Here is an 18,161-nt window from a genome sequence, read left to right on the forward strand (position 1 = left end):
TGATCACATCACCACAGCCAGGAGAGCAGCACACTGGCTCCACATCTGAAAATGGATACAATTTATGATCCTCACCATCGCTCACCGCTGCCTTGACAACACCGCCCTGGGCTACCTTTCCGAAAAACTGTCCAAAGTGGCCACAACCAGGTCAACTCAGCCTACGCCAACCGCCTCAATGTTCCAAGATTCAGGTGGACTAAAGCCAGATGCTCAGGCTTCCCTGTTTCTGCTGCTACTCTCTGGAATGCCCCTCCACCTGCATTGAGATCAGAGCCTTTCTATACTGTGTTCTGCAAGAAACTGAACATTTTCCCTTTTCACTAATAGCTCCCTGCTGCTATCTGACTGTAACAATTTTCAGTTTCCTCATTGGCGGTGTTCTTCCTGCTAGCTGTATGTTGTTACTAAGATGCAAGTGCCTAGACACCCAAGGGTTAAGTGTGCTATAAAAAAGTTAAAACAAATAAATAAATACACAGTCTAAGGTCTTGAGAGTAAGAGTTTAGCCAATGGATGTGGAAGCCATGTACATATGAAGTCACACTGTGATTACATTTGCAATCACCTCCAAATTTCCTGGGGTTGTGTACACTATAGAGCAGGTGGCACCAGAAATAATGGTTTGTTCACTAATTAATATAAACACTCAAGAGAGTTTAGTCAGGATTAGCAGGGGTCAGTGGATCCAATTATGGTGTGAAAAAAATATAAAACATATTTAAGTGAAGAAGATTTTATTAGCAACGCATTGATGGATAGGGAAAGGAAATTAGCCCAGGAGCTTTTAAGGCTACAAGAACATCATGTATTGTATCAAATGAAGAAAGGTTACAAAGCAGAATTCCATGAAAAGCACTGTAAAATGTGAGCAGTGTATAAAATAATTGCACAGTACAAAGGTATTACAGCAGAATGGGCACAGGCTCTAAATGATCATGATGGCAGACTGTTGCTGATTCAGAAATCATAAAGGTGGATTCAAACTCAAGAGGATTATTACAGCCGATGTACAGGTGAGGTTTCTGGAAATTACTGGGAGCTCCTTTAACATCATCATTTATGTAGCTGTTTTGTTAATGAATACATTAAAGTCTGAATATGCACTCCCTGAAGTCAAACAGTACCTGGCACAAACATGCTGTTTATTAAATGGGGGGTTAGACAGAGGTTATAGTTTGGAACACAGAACTGAAGGGGAAGGAACCTTTGAGGGAACCAAGAAAGTATATCTCAGAGAAAGTATTACCCAAGATGTATGAAAGGTGTTTCAGACTAATGTTTACCGTGCTGCATAAGGCGATGGATCGACTTTTGAATAGGAATATATTTCTTCTTCCCTTTATCATAATTAGAAGTACCAACTTAAAAATGCTGTTTTCACCTAAAATCAAGCAACAATTAAGCATTTAGCCTGGGCTATTTTTTTTAAGCAGGTACATATTCAGATTATTTCTTATATGTGTTCTGGCAAGAACCCATATATTAGTCAAGAGAATACTGAGAATAGCATGTCCATATTTGAAAATGTATTAATGAACCAGAGAAGTTCAGAAACATCAACATTTGTTATGCCCACATCAGAGTGTGGTCAATCATGTCTCAACATTTCAAGCTTTAGTCTACTTGCGAGAACTTGAGAGATATCTGCTTCAGGTGGGGTCTCCAAAATATATCTTTTTAAAGTATGATTGATCTTTCTGGGGAACCTAACCAGAATTAGGGATGATACAAGAAGAGAATATAAGATTTCAAAGATACAAGTTTATTCTCATATTTGGACTAATCACATTAATTTCAGATATTCTTCATGGATGTCAAAACCCAATTAGAATTAGAACTCACTTTTTGAAAAACGAAAGATGCATTTATATCACAGTTTATATCTTATTTCAAAAGGAATCATTGCAAAAAAAAAAATAAGACACTTTCGCTGTTTCTTCATTTTCAATAAAGGAAAACATTTCAAGGTATGGAGTGTGAAATATCAAAGGGTAAACCCAAATCTTTCTAAGATTCAGCCTAGAACTTTTATACAAAGATTAACATGAGAGTTATATGAATCATGTTTGTATCTAGATTATAAACCTCCCACCGTTATCCTGTGTAAATGGAAAACAGGTTGGGATTTCAATCTCCCAGGAAGAATGACACGTCCAACAAATCTAATGGAAATGAGTCTGTTCTGGGAGACAGCACTGTTCTGTGAGGTGGAAGACCTATTTTACTATGCAGAAGCTTAATAAATGGGCATGAGGTGAGGAGAAAATATATAAGCATGTGTGTGTGGGTATGTGTGTGTGGATTTAGATCTTTTGGATTATGTCTACCAACAGGAATGGTCTCAAGGGGGGTCCACTGGATATTTAGAAGTTGCAAAATCAAGGTATGCATGTAGCACTATTTGAAATAAGCATGACTAACTTACAAAACTGTTTTTTTGCCATGGTACATTGCTTGGTATGTGTTGGAATATTTCTTTTAGAACACCTTATTCTCTTTGATGTATTGTACTCCATCTATGTATACTTGTTTACTTCTGGGGATAAGGGCACACCTCAAATTTGAAATCACATACCCTCTGATCCTCATTTATAGAATAGTAACACCCTACATCGGTTTCCAATGGTGTTTTTTCTTTGTGATACCTAGACAGGGCATCAAGAAATGGGTGGTCGTATTGAGGATTCTCAAGGGAATTTGAGGTTTGATCCTGTGATCAAGCTCTTGATCAAAGGTCAACAGTTGTGGCCACTGCTGTGAAAGCTTTCCCCCTAATTGGAGGAGACTACTAATGCTATTGACATCTTAAACTGGAAGTTCTCCCAAAATGGTGTTTAATAAAGCTTTTAGCAGGTGTGTGCACTGCCAATCACATTTTAATACAGAAAGTCCTGAGTTTACTTTGGGAGCTGAGTTTAACATGCCATTTTGCAATGTGAGGACCTGCACAGGAGTATAAAATAAGTACTATGGAAACTCTTAAAAAGGCTTTTGGGGTACATTTCAGTGGAGCCGTATTCCTTGCCACCCACACCTCTTCTAAATTCTCCATCTGTGGTTCACTTTTGATCACAACCAAAGAGGTATTTCTGACAAATCTGAGAGCCACTTTCCAATGGATATGCTGCAACCCTCGATAAGTACGATTGGGCAATTATCAAATATTGCACATGGGCAAGTTGGCCACAATGTTGATATTGTAAAAGAAGTGATCCATGTCAGGCTACAATGTCAATCCCCACAAGACTAAATTCAGCAATTTTCCACAGAGTATTTTTCGTAAATCCCTTTGACTATTAACAATTCCTGCACATTGTTGAAATATCATTTACACAGGCGTTTCAAATAACCCCCAACATAATCTTTTAATAGGTGTTTTGTATCCAGCACTCAATATCGTATGTCCAGAGATTTCCAAGACAATTTCTTCTTTTGGGACTTTACTCAGGAAGATCCATTGGCTTGTCTTTTAAAGCGGTGGTATTAGAAGGAGGGCTTTTCCTTCCTGGCATCTCATATCTCACCTGCTTCCAGAATCTTGATTTCAAAGACATTTTGTCAGATGCTTTACATGATTGCCATTTTATGGTGCCCTTCTTTTTTATGATGTGCCTTAGGGACTCTTGCAACTTACTCTCATCACCAATCTTCTCCATTTCAATAACAATCACTTTTAAATCACTGCTAACTAAGGCACTGTATAAACCAAACTGTTGCTCAATTGCAATTTCCTCTGCCTCCACCAGCTCTGAGCTCAGAATAAGGATGAGTCTTCTGCTCTTGCTTATGGCCCAGTCGGCTGCAGTCGACATGTCTAAAACACAAAAAGGAAGAGATAAATCTAACTAGTTATCAAGTGATCAATCAAATGCTTTTCTTTTTCTTTTTCATTTACATTTATTATGTATGGTGTAAAGGTTTTTGTTTAACCATATGCATAAACAAAAGATAAATCTATAATCCGAAGCACATTATTTGTATCTTTCTTCATTTCACACCTATTTGCCCCTTGTTGAAGTGTGAGAGACACATACCACTTCATTATGTCTGAATCACTATGCCATTTCATGATCAATTACATAATCTTCCAAAACGAATAACGTGGTGCAGTTTGTCTCTTGATTTTGGTATGATATGATCAAGACCAGGGGACTCCAACCTGCGGCTTTCTGGATGTTGACTAACCTAGCTTGGGCTCATGGGAGTTGCAGTAAAAAAACATCTGGAGAACCAAAGTTTGCAGACCCCTGATCTAGACTCCAGTGGTTGGGTCTACGACTTCAAAACATAGACATTGTCATTATATTTCATGTTTACCTACATGACGGATCTGTGTGACAATGGGCAGAACAGTGTGGATAAAACTGGGCAAAAGCAAACTTCGAAAAATAAGAGAATGAGAAATGTCAAAGTGGGACACAGGTTACAAAATATATCCCTGTATGTCCCTCTCTGGAACCCCTCACTTTTCCCTGCAACTCCTATTTACACTGGGTCATCTACTACCCTATCACCCTTACTTGTATTCCCCGGGTGGATCCCCTATGTTGGTAGATCAGTTGCATCCCTGTTAGGTTTGCTCTTGATACTTTGCATACATTAAATGTGTGATTAGATCAAGCAAAGGCTACATACATTATTGGACAGTTTTTACATAGACATGACTAAAGTAAGTGGGCAAATGTTTACATTTACAGTTGCCCCTTTCCCCTTGCTTAGTCATTCCCTCCCCCTTTCTCTGTCACTCCCTTCTCCCTTTCTCTGTTGCTCCTTCCCCGTGTGCAGTCACTCCTCACTCCCCTGTGCTGTCAATCCTTCCTCTTGAGCTATCACTCCTTCCCCCTTGCTCTGCCACTCCCTCCCCTTGCTCTGATACTCCTTCCCCCTCTTGTTATCACTCCTTCCTCCATTGCGCTCCATTGCGCTGTTGCTCCTTCCCCCTTGCACTGTTGCTCATTCCCTTCTTGCTCTGTGGCTTGCTCCCCCTTGTGCTGTCAGGCTTTACTCCCTTGTGCTGTGTTAGGCGAGAATTGATGTAGTAACACTGTGTGAGACTACACAACACGTATCTGCTTGGTATTAGGTAACCCACCTTTTGGTATAGGTTTGTACCACACATGTTGGTAGTGTGACTGAGCAGCCAGGCCTATCTCAAGAGGGGTACATGTGAGTTGTAGAGCTGTAGCAATGAAATTCGTAAATACAAGTAACCAAGTAACACCTAAGCTCAAGGTTTCAGTTTTCAGTTATAAATAGTATTTATTTAACATCAGTTTTTAAATAAGTTTTCTTTGAAAGGGCAAGATATGTAACACGGTAAATATACTTTAAAATACTTTTCAGAATCAAACAAGTTAGTGGATATTCTTTGGATATGCTTCTTACACAATTCTTACACACTGAGGTGACTAAATTCACAAGGACAGTAATGGTATTTATATATCACACTGGGTTATACTTTTTAGATTCTGAGGTTGCAGAAAGAAAGGTTTAAGGAAGGAAAAACGTTAAACAGGTTCTCATTGTATGTGAGGACACTTAGAATCTCCGAATGAAATCTAGACACGCCTTTCCCAGCAATAACAGTCTAAAACAAGTTACCACCTATGAGGGACAAACAATATCAAAGGCAATGAGCCAGAAGAATCTGCAGGGAGCCAGGACAGCCCCAGTGAATTGGAACACAGTCTATTGAGCTGAGGCCTTTCTTAAATAAAAACGCCTTGCACAAAGTTAGAAGGTTTGTAGAAAAATCACTTGTCGGGTCACAAGCTGTTAAGCCTGTGAAGAGCAGAGTTGGAATTAACTCTGAAGGTAAGCCACTGCAAGTCTCAACTGAGAAAAGCACAGCTCAAAGATATGATATGGCATATATAACGCGCCTATACACAAGTGTTTCAATGCGCAACGAGGCAAGGGAGGGGGGACAGAGGGAAGACAACAATCTAACTAGGCCTGGTGACATTGAGATTTTGCAAATGCAGGGGAGGGGGGAGAGAGTAAGTGCAGTGGGGTAGGGAGAGGGGGCATTGCAATACATAGGATCAATAGTAAAGAATAAATAAAATAAATAAAACAGAGGTAAAAGTGCAGTCAGCTAGTGGCAAGTGCAGGAGTAAGTGCAGACATCAAGTGTCAGGAGCTGGTGGGGACTGTAGGGATACAGAAACAGCCTCCAAGTGCAGGGGTTGCCCGGGAGGCAGTGTAGGTGGTGGGGAGTGGACCTGGGCCCAAGATCAAAGGGTAGCCAGGTGACCACTGCAGTTTCAGTCTGGAATTCAGAAGGGGAGAGGAGGAAAGATAGCAGAAGCAAAGTGGAAGGTCTTGAGGTGCTTTCGGAACCAGAGATGGTTCTCCACAAGTTTCAGGGAGGCTGTTCAAGAGGGAGGCCCCATCCAAAGAAAGAGAAGTACCACCAACTCGTTTCTTGGAGAAGCGACTGACCCTGATGGAGTTGGAGGCAGATGAGCGAAGAGCTCGAGAAGGAATACACTGAGTTAAGTACCCCAAGTCTAAACATGACCTCTGGTTTGCAGTAGAGTGGACAAGTTGGACTCTGTCCTGTTGCAGTGATGCTGACCCTGGGTTCCTGAGCCTCAGTCATGAGGACAAAAAGGAGGACGTCTGGAGGGCTCCTGTGTTGGTAGTCTGGAGGTCATCTGTAGCTACAGGCATGTTTCAGATCAGCAGCACTTCACGGTTTCAGTGATTAGTAAACAGCACTGTCACAGATCTCGGATACCGGTTGGGCTTCCTTCACACCTTGGGTCCTGCACTCTGGTGAGGGGACTCAAGCTCTGGTCATCCTGCTACTGGAGGATCCTTAGGAGACTCCTGGGTCTTGTAGCTGGATTTTAGATGTTGCACTATGGATTTCCTCGACCCTTGGCACTCAGTTCTGGCAGCAGCAAGGAAATACAGCCAGTCTGGGAAGATGGTCCAGTGGAGTTCATCTCAGGCTTAGATGGTCCCACTAACCCAAAGGAAGAGGTTGGCCCTTCCGGAGCTTCTCTGTTGAATTAAAAAAGGAGTTTCGGCACAGCAGCAGGGCTTCACCAGGCAATTCAACAAAGGTCCAGGGGCTGTAGCAAGCTTTGTTCACAGTTTCGTAGTCGGGTGTTTCTCCCAGTGGTCGACTCTGCCTCTAGTACCAAAACTCTTTCCTTTTAAGCAGGTTTCTCCCATTAATGCAGAGCCTAGGCTGTCAATCACAAAGCAGGGTAGCTGACAGCCAGCCTGCCAATCAGGACTGATTGCATTCAGGCATTCCTAGAGACAAAGAACAGGGGAGTTTCGGGAGCCCCCCTCACATCCTGCCTTTCCAGACACATTGGAGCCAGAGGCGGGCTTCAGGGCTGAAGCCTGCCAAAGGCAAAATGGACAAAGGGCTCTAATATGCCTTGATGCACAGAGTAAAACTCAAGATATACCTCAGTAACAGAAAAGGATAAAAAAAAGAAGGCTGGGGCCATTTTGACTAAATGGTCACCCATGAATGCTATACTGCAGCTGATGATTCAGCCTGCAGTAGAAACGCACAATTGTAGGACAATTAAGCCACTGCCACCAGCCATTTAAAGTAGTGAGGGTAACATACATTTTTTTACATGAGAATGTAGGATAAGGGGCTGCTAGATAACCCACCATCACTTCACATAAAATGGAGAGTGCTGGACCTACAAATAGAAAAGGTAAGTAAAGTCAATTTCACTTTACTATTCTTGGGAACTGTAGTTCACAAAAGAAAAGGTATTTAAACCTTATGAGAAATCTAAAAGTCTTTCTCTGTGATACTGCACTGAAGGTGCTGTGTGTCACCATACAAAAGGTAGATGCCTATGGAGCTTGTCAGACTCCCAAAACAGAGGAAACACATAATCCAAATCAGGTCAAAACACATGAGGGAGTGAAAGAAAGGTCTCACTGACTCCAGGGTTAAAATTTAAAAAATCCTAAAGTCCAGCAAAAGAGCAGGGGGTCTCTAAGGTTGAAGGGAAGTAGCACAGAAATTAGAATTCTCCCTAACATGATGTCACTGCTTCTCAATTGCTCTGTCGCTCCGTTCTCCTTGCTCTGTCGCTCCCTCACACCCTTGCGCTTTCGGTCTCCCAAAAACCAAATACGTTTTGGAGCAAAGAAACCACAGAGGGAGGCACATAATATATGTCAGACATGGAGCGTCATACATTTTGTGGGAAATCCTGGGCCTCTTTCAGGGGCCATGGATGGTCTCAGGTACCCTCCCAGGGCAGTTATTAACCGTGATCCCTTGGATGGCACCCGGCCTCTCAAATACTCCTTGGGCAAGGCATGGACTTCCTTTGTGAAAAATGCGACTGATGGTTTGGACGCTAATAATGTAATGTATTACTGTTGTACTGTCAGTGTCACTAAGCATTTTTATTTGCACTCATGACACAGGTCCCCAGTGAAATGACATGTTCATATTTCTTTAAAAACCATGTCATACATGCGAAAGCATGTGAACTGCAAACCGCATGATGCACAAAACATGGCTATTCACCAAGAATCTTCCTGAGAACTGTTCTAGTCTGCAGGCACCCTTTACTTTCTGGGATATTCCTCTTTTCTGAATTACACTGTCCTCCCAGGGGATTCCAAGGAGCTCTGTGAAAGGAACACGCGGGAGCCCCTAATAAATGGCTTACACCATACAGTGACATACTGAGCAGTACTCTACCTTCACCAGGCAGCAGGTTCCTTCCTTGGACATAGAGGGTAAAGCCACATTTCTTTTCAAGGACATCCAGCAGGATGTTGTACACAAAATACTGCACCGGATCATTGGTATCGTCATAAATGTGATATTTTCTGGCGAAGATAACGTAAGCATCATACATCTTCCCATCTAAAAGAAATCAGGAAACTGTGCATTTAGTGTTTGTATGCTCTGCTACTGTTTTATAGATACTACCTTAACACAATATCTTATCGAAATTAGCACTTTCCAATGCATTTACCAAATACTATTAATGTATACAAACTTAACACACGTCCATGTAAAACACGATACACTGAAAAGTGCACTCAGAATCTCATTAAATATACATTCATTCACTCACATTCATGAGTACAATGTGTTGGTTCCTGGGACATCCACAATGTCTGCTTCTGTCATCCTATGGAGCTGATTTACCACTGAAAAACGCTTTGTAAATCAGGCCTTCTGGATCTTACATTATTGAGCAGAATGATCATCAGTTAATTTATTAGGCTTTACAATTACCGGGGGCACAATCAGGCACTACTTTTCTCTAAGCAGTGCATCCCTAGACATCACAAAATCTCTCCCTCAATCTGACATCTTTACTCTAAACCAGGTTTACTCATTCTGTGACCCTATAGGTTATACCTCACATTAGACCTAGACAGCATATTTTGTGGTAAAGGGCTATGGGAGTTGTAGTCTGAAATATTTGAAGGGCCAAGTAACCAGGCTCTAACCAATGACAATTTACTGAAGGGGAAAGAAAGATATGACAAGGTAGAGACGTTGATCATACTCGTCGGTCTATACACTGCCATCTGATTTATGTAAACTCTTTGATACAAAGAAATAATATTACTATGGAGGTTGGGAATGCACTTGGTCTGTAGATGTTTGACAGAAGCTGCTAGAAAGGTGTCCATCTCCTACATTCTTATTTAAGGACCTCTGGGGTATTTTACTTGGGCGTATACCTTGCTCAAAAGTCTCTATTGACTGCTTGATTATTAAACTTAGAAAAGCATCTCATGTTCTCCATGAAATCAACTTCCAACCTTGTCCACTAATGTAATAGCATACAGACTTTTCCTGAAATAAGGATTGGTATTTGTTCTCAGGTCTTTGACTCTAGTGTTATTTTACCCTAATGTTCAAGCTTCATGGAGCTCCTGCTTCCAGTCTGCACCTCCCTTATTAAGCCAGCTGAACATCTCTTTATTTCCTGGGGTACTTCTGAGCAATAACCTAAAGACAGGTGTAACTGCTTCCTAGGATTTGTCATTCTATTATAAACATGTGCAAAATGTTCAGAAAGCAGCCTTAAATTAGCCAACATTGATTGGATTCCTTTAAATCAAAATATTGTTAATCTCTCTCTATATATATACAAAAGGGACCTTTGGGCCTATGTGTGTGTGTCTGTCCAACATGTTCAGCATACTTCCCAACATGCTACAAACCTGAAATTTGGCACGTGGGTAGCTTCCATGGTTTAGACAATGTAACACATTTAAAATATGCCTTTTTTGGATTTTTTTTAAAGCGATCTGCAATGCTTACCCCTGCCATATGGCTCTTCTTGCATTTGTTTTCACCATAGTTCTAGGTTCATTGTTCCTAAAGTTCAGCAGTTCATGAAAACTTCAACAGTTCATTGTTCCTAAATTTTCCACACTATCAACATTCTAGCTGACATTAGCAGCACTCACTTTTGAAGTCATGCGGGGGTGACACAAAATGGTGCTTTTGTACTAATACGCGTGACATGAAACAGTGCATGTATCTTCAATAATGTCCTCAATGGCGTTGTCTGTCACATCGTGGAAAATCTCTCAAGATAATTACAGAAACTTTATTTCCCACAGAAGTTGATGAATGCATGCCATCTCACCAGTACGAAGCTTATATGCTTTAGCCTTACACGTACGGGTAGAGCACTTCCACCTTACACGCTTCAGCCCTACACGTGCAGCACTTATGTTGAGGTCGCTGCCTGCTGCCTCGGCTGTAGATCAGGACACCGATAATATTGCTGCGCAATCCCAACGCTCCAAATCAAAGTAGCTGGAATCGATTTACGAGATTCATGCTTTTCTCATGGTCAGATTCATGTGGCTTGCTCCATAGATAGAAACAAAGACAATGCGTTCAGACTAGCTCCTACAAATAAGACTAGCAATATTGTCTACAAAGAAGCATTAGTTTAGTTCATTAAATACAATTCAAAATAGGACTCAAGTATGGATTACCGTGCGAAGCACGAGTACACCTGCTTGTAAATATATATAAAAATATAATTAGGACATAAAAGTTAATATCACATTGCTCTATCTGCCAAGAATGATTTAATTCTATAGCCAGTCTGTGAGTATGTGCAATAAAAAATATTTGCTCCAGTCCATTAATGGTGTGGCACACCATCGCACAGGAACCATATTTCACACTTACAAGCAGGGACCATCCATTGCAGAGCTTGCAGCACATCTGAGGGTCTAAAACAAGTGAGACATGCAAGCGGTCTGGGTGGATATTTATGCTTTTAAATCATTAGTACCTTGAGTGGAGGTGCCAGATAATCAGGAAACTAGGAACGTACTCTTTAATCAATGATATAATCCAGCATTCCATGGTGCCTGCCAGCTCTTCCTTCCTCTTTCTTACTGTTTATCTTCTTGCTGTCTTTTACCAATAGTACTTGCAAGGGGAAACAATGGTGCTAGGGTGATAATATGTTAAAAAAAATTACAGTAGTACCATAAACCACTTTTTCTCTTCTTCACGCCACCGACTTTCTTATAGTCCACATTAAGTCTTCATTACTCTCCCGTAACCAAGATTAAGAAGGACTAAAATACCTGAATGTGCCAAATAGGATGAAACAATAGCACAAGGTGTGTTTCCTTCCTCTTTTGATATAGTGTCATCCTAGCACCTGTGATTTTCAACTGCTAGTAGTCATAATGACTGGCCTGGAGGTCCATCTAAGTCAGTAATGGTGCCTTCAAGTCTGCATTAGGCACTTATGCTTTGTTCTGGCATTTAAATTGTTTGGAAAGCCATTACCTGTGGGAAAATCCACCAGGCAAATCCTCATTCATCAAAATATACAAGGCCTGCATGTGAAGATGTCCAGCAGAAATCCATTATAAGTGTGGCTGGTGGCATAGGGAACACCATTGGAATTGGACCTCAAAACATGCATAAATAACAAATCCAAAATGGTAATTGGTTGCGTTGGTTGTGAGGACATGAATAGTGCCAGATTTGCTAAGGCAGCCACTACTAAATGTATGCCTTTATGAAAGAGCCATATAACTCTTGCAATCTCCTGTAAAAAGCACGCATTCAGAAATGATTGTGAAACTGAAGTGAAATTAAGGGGCCGATTCATGGAACAAATGTGCGCCAAAATTTGTGGCGCAAGCTGGCGCAAGCGTGAAAAAGCAAGCGCATGCGTGCGATTCATGGAAGGCCCTGCGCCTTTTTTCTCCAGGATGTGTGCCAAATCCACACGTGGCACCCACGGGCGCACAAGTCACTGGAACACGCGGAGTGGGGAACAACGTGTGAAAAAGAAGGCGTAACTGGGGAAGTACTGCAGGGAAATACACGGGACGCCCACACGCACGCAAACAACACGTATGCATGGAATCGAATACGGGAAACCCGCGCACCCCAAAAGACACGCACAGGTGGAAACACGTCCGCCACACGAAGGCAGGCGGAAGCGTCCCAGCGCAGTATAAAAGTGCGTGCAAACAACAAACAAACACGTATATACAGCTACGATGAATGTCCCATTTCTCGCAGCACTGATCGTGGGACACCGCAGGAGGAGGATTATAGCCAGGGCCCGCATTTCTTTGCCCAGGACCAGCCTTTTTGGGATGCCTGATAACGAGGTCTATGGCAGGTATAGGTTTCCACCTCGTATCATCCTAGACCTGGTCAGGGAGTGGGAGGATGACCTCACATCACCCACCATGTGCTCGCAAGCACTGAGCCCCTTGGAAAAGGTGCTCAATGTCCTGCATTTTTTGGCCACTGGGTCATTTCAGCGGACAACTGCCATAGTTGGGGGTGTCTCACAGGCCACGCAGTCACGACTCAATCATGACTGCGCGCCCCTCAGTCCGAAGGCACATATACATGCCCTGAACACCCGCAGAAAGGCAGGCCGTGGTCCAGGACTTTTACAGGGTGGCACAATTCCCCAAATTCTTGCTGCCATAGATTGCACCTATGTGGCCCTACGTCCACCTAGGGCCACTGAACACATCTATCGAAACCGCAAGCACTGGCATTCCATCAACATACAGGTTGTATGCTATGCCCATGGAATCATCACTTCTGTCTATGCAAACTATCCTGGGTCTATCCATGACAGTTTCATATACAGAATGTCCGTCCTGAGCCGGGCCCTGGAAGCTGGGAAGCATGGCGACACATGGCTCCTAAGTGAGTACAAATGCCTGTGCACATGTATGCATGTCACTCTCAGACAAATACACAAACCCAACTAATCACAACCATTATGACCTCCCCAAGGGACAGTGCCTACCCTATGAGCAAACACACGATGACGCCAATACAGAACCCCACCACACCACCCCAGGTAAGATACAATGCTGCCCATATTGAAACCAGGGGCATAGTGGAGCGCACATTCGGAGTGCTTAAGTCACGCTCCTATAGGCACCCTCAGTAGTATGCAGGATCATTGTGGCAGCATGTGTCCTGCACAATGTTGCAACACGGCGGGGCGTACCGGTGCACATGGTGGTGCCCCCACATCCCCAACCACAGGCACAGGCGCTGCTCATAGGAGGGGAAAGGCCACATGGCGAGGCAGCCTGGACCCAGCTTGTGGTGAAATTTTTCACCTAAACTCCCACCCCTGCGGAGTGAACTCAGGCCTGGTACATACCAGGTGACAATCAATGATGACAAAGAGACAGTCAACTGTCACAACCTTACCACCCTGAGAATGTTGCCAAAGAAGTGCAACATTGTGTGCATCGCTAGCTACTTAAACATAACCAATCCTGCGTGACCAAAAGGAACACATGCAAGGTGTAAATTGCACCACCCCCCTGCAAAACAGGCCATGACAATCAGTGGTATGTCACCCAAACCCTCCCAACCCACATCACCCTTGTTGGCTACACCATGAAATGGCATGCAACAGCAAAAGAGGATACCAAAAGCACAACACATGACCAATTACATATGAGGTGACACGCGATAAATGTAAACAGGCCTGAGACAATCATACCTGACATGGAATCGGATGAAATGACTGACCAACAACCTCCCATACATACAAAGTCACACACTAATGCATGCCACCAGAGGTACCATCAACAAAAGACAGAATGCCTGTTGGCATGCACATTGGCCAATCCAATTCCGCAAATCCCTAACCCATGTGCTGTGTGTGTGTCTCCTGCAACACACCGCTCAGCACACAGCACAGTGAGCAGCCATTTTGTTGGGGATACACCATGAGCATCATATAAAAAGGACAAGCAACAAAAAAAAACATTGTGTAAATGTGTGTGTCAGTAAGAACATGCACTCAATGCATGCATGTGAAATCAAGTCACCCTCAGTGTCCTGTACACATCACATGTGAACATTGGCCATGTGTACATCCCAGTATGTCAAACCACAACAATCTCCTGACACCTGAAATGTAAACACAACACAGCAATAGCCATTGACCAGCAGAACACATCCTGTACATAGTACCCCACAATGACAATGTCAGAGAGTGCCCAAACACTGTAGCCCAAGCGTACTGTCCGACAACAAAAGGCCCTCCCTCATTTACGCATCACCATGACCTTCAGAAGAACTGTGTCTGGGGTCCATTGGCTTCTTCCTTGTAGACTACCTGGCTTCACGATTCCCCTACCCCTTGGTTTCCTTGTTCTACCGTTCGTATAAATAGGGACCAGCCCCCTCAGAGGCCACCTTGCCTGGTAAAAATACCAAATCATAGCGAACTCCAAGGAGCCAAACCCACAAACCAGGGAAAAAGCCTGTAGGAACCAACAAACCATGGAAGAGTCTCCAGTAGATGACTTGAAGTCGCTGAATATTGCCAAGCACATGTCCAAGCAGAATGATAGAATAACTACCAAGGTAGCAAAGCTGAACAATGGTTCAACAGGATGAGTAGCAATTTCAGTACACAATAATAATTGAGGATGCAACAACTGATGGGTAGTGTCACAGCCCCAGTCTCCAGGTGCAGGAGTGGCACGAACCAACCACACCCTCCACGGTCTGGGCGCCTGCAAAGTAAAACTTACACAGGCCTCCGAGACCCCGGCGGGGAAAGAGGGTTAGGGATCCGTTGGTTGGATAGGCATCGGTATTTAGGATAACCGGAAAGAGGCTCAGTAGAGGGGAGGTGGATGGGCAAGGGAAAGTAGTGAAAATACAAAATACAACTATTGACAATTACACATACTCAATAAGAGAAACCATGTACTTCATGTACATTGTACAATATGGCTCAAAGGCAGGCAAAAGAGAGACTTATCTCTGGGGTGAGTCCTGGCCTCCTGCCTGCTCACTCGCAGGTCAGGTAACAGGAGCAGTTAAATGCTGCAAAGAGAGCGTGAGTTACTAGACTGTGTGAGTTTTTCCCACACACACATAACACCATTCATGTCTCGAACTTAGTGACTCCTCCCCAAACAAGCACTCTTGCCTGCTGCTTTGTTCGCATAGTTTTGCTTTCCCCCGTGAAGATTAATACACTGTTAATGTGGTAAGGTAGCTGCACGTGGCCCTGCATTAAATGGAAGACCATGTGTTAATAATCACACATGATAGAATGTGCCTTGGATGTGCTGCTAGATGCATGTGTGGAGGTGCGACTTCAGTACAAGCAGCGGTCTGCCAGCCGCAGCTTTCCATAGGCAGCGCATGTGGCTAATTGCATATGCTAATGATATGCACTGCACTCGAGTTTGTGCATAGCTGGGTGCCCCCCCCCCTTGTGCTGCTGTATAAGTTTGTGGCTAGGAACGCTACTGCGCTAATAACGTAGCTTCTATGGATCAGGGGTGACTGGAGGATATGGCCGACGCCCCCTGCGTGTGCCCCTGACAACTATGAAAGCTTCCTGGCATTTGCTCCTCAGCGCGGCTTGGCTGTACTGTGCGCATCTCCCCCAATGCCTGGCTAAGTTCACCAGCACTCGCGCTACTTAGCATGCATGTGCGAGGAGCCTGGAGGAAGGTCGGCTGGGGCGTGGCCCTTGGTACTGCTCACCTTGCTTGGAGTTCCTGGAAACACGTCTGCTTCTGTCGGATGTCTGAGCACAAGCCCCATGCTTCTGCTTGCACACGCATGCGCATGTGTGCACCACACAACCTCGCCAGGTTTTTGTCGTTCTTGGCCCGGTGTCTGCTGGGAAAGTTAGTCTGGAGGCTCATTTTCCTGCAGAAAGGGCATAAAAGCTTTTAATAAGGCTGGAAAGTTTCCTGTGTGTGTGTCTTCATGCTGGTTGTCACTGGGCCATGTCTGGGACTTACATCCGACCTCCTCCCACACAACCCCAGGTTCTGTACCCTGACAGGTAGAGTTGGAACTTGAGTTGAAAATAACCAAGGAGGCTGGCACAACAGGATGGTTGAGCTGATAGCGTGAACAAAGAAAGGCAGAGACAGTCAAATTCTTGAAGGGCACAGAGAATGCGAGATAGCCGGAAACAGCTGACAGCAAGTTAAGAGCCACAACAATTGAATAGCATTGGTAAAAGCCAACAGCCAACATAAAGGCATGGATGTAATAGATGAAAGACAGGAGGAGCGACAGAAAGATGCTGTTGAACAGAATTGTACAGATGCAAACCAAGGCAGTGTAAGAGTATGTGGAAATAACAGCCCGAGAGACGGGCGGACAGATCTGAAACAAGGACAGTAGCAGGAAGAAGAACAGGGACTGAAGGCACCAGAGTGTGAAAAACAAGTAAAAGAGCAGTTGTCCAGTATGGAAACTGCACAGTCAGGCTGCATCAAAGTCCAAGAGGGAAGACAAACACAATGTGCCGTCCAAACCGAACGGAGTGTAGTAGTAGTATAGCCGGACATCTCAGGTGAGGACTGCACCGTGAGTTGTGCCTCTTGGGTCACATTCCTAATGCATCCTCCTTTGCCACAATCCCCAGCGGCTGTACTCAACACGTATCAACTTTACATTGTCACCATCCGTCTCCCTCCCACCATCAGTGTGAGTTTGACAGCTAAAGGGTGCAGGCTACCGTCTACAGCATGAAGTGCATCAAGCACGTATACAAGCAAGAAATGAACATGCATCCCAATCAACATCAATAAATGGACATTTCAATAATGTACTCACCAACATTGATTGCAGACATTCCATGGAGAAAACATATATAATCCCCACTAGGGGTGTTAACACAAGTAGTACAGCAGCAGACAGGCCACAGATCTGACGAAAGTCCAATGCCCTTGTGTAAATGGTTGTAACACCGAACCATCCTTGCGAGCCCATGGATAGGGGAGGCAGGAGTGGCATGTGTGAGTCAGTACCCCAAGCTGCAAACACATACACGAGACAAGCTTGAATGGACCCAGCTGGAACAGAGAGTGGATGCTTTCAAAAGCCACAAAGCACCACACTGTCATATGAATGCACAAAAGACAAACAATGTTAAACTATATTAACTAATTAAACTAACTATAAAAATAACAAATGGCCACATAGGACCCAGGGGGTGGCGGAGGCACCCAAGAGGGGGGAAGTACAGGGTGCACCTCAACACACACACATGCGATGATGTTGAGATAAAAAAAAAAACCTCCATGGGCTCAACACCTGCACGGCCCGACCTATGTGGGAGATAAGTCGTCGTGCTGGTCACCCTCTTACTCAAAAGGTGGATGTGGCACAGTACCCTGACCACGTCTATGCGCAGCTTGCCCCTTGTTGGCAGCAAGTCTGCGGTACCAGTGAGCCTGGTTCTGTGTGGCGATGACACGTAGGTCAGCATCAAGAACCTCACATGATACGTGTGCTTCCTCTTGCAAGGTAACACGTGTAACACAGAGTTCTTCCTGCACGACCTGACATGACATCTGGAGCACCTCCCGGCATGCACGTAGCTCAGCCAGGATGGTTTTGTCAATCTGCTCCAACCTCTCCTCTTTCTGCTGCCTCTGGGACATCAAGAGCAAACCCAGAGTAGATCTGAGGGATGGATGGTCATCCCTCAGGGCCTGCCTGTGTGCCTCTGCGTGAGCAGCAAGTGCTTGACACAGAGACACCATTTCAGCCCAGCGTGCCCTGTCTGAGGCCGCCATGCCCAGCCTGAGTGAGCAGGCCGTGGACTGTGCTGCCTGCTGCTGGAGCTCCACCTGCCTGGCAGGGGGGAGCACAGATTGGGTCACAC

At 44.2% G+C, this 18,161-nt stretch overlaps 1 protein-coding gene across 5 annotated transcripts in view; it reads right to left on the reverse strand.

The window, feature by feature from the left end:
* Positions 1-720: 720 nt before the first annotated feature.
* The window catches only part of LOC138526331 (interleukin-1 receptor-like 1), a 524,029-nt gene continuing 506,588 nt past the window's right edge, over positions 721-18,161 (reverse strand). For all 5 annotated transcript variants that reach the window (XM_069636939.1, XM_069636936.1, XM_069636938.1 and 2 more), the window contains 2 exons: positions 8,705-8,872; positions 721-3,817 (listed from right to left, as the gene is read on the reverse strand). In XM_069636939.1, the coding sequence (XP_069493040.1) occupies positions 3,444-3,817; positions 8,705-8,872 (542 nt within the window). In that variant the 3' untranslated portion in view covers positions 721-3,443. The remainder of the gene's footprint in view (positions 3,818-8,704; positions 8,873-18,161) is intronic.

Source organism: Ambystoma mexicanum, chromosome 7p (genome assembly GCF_040938575.1).
Source record: "Ambystoma mexicanum isolate Mex_15411 chromosome 7p, UKY_AmexF1_1, whole genome shotgun sequence".
NCBI classification, from domain to species: Eukaryota; Metazoa; Chordata; class Amphibia; order Caudata; family Ambystomatidae; genus Ambystoma; species Ambystoma mexicanum.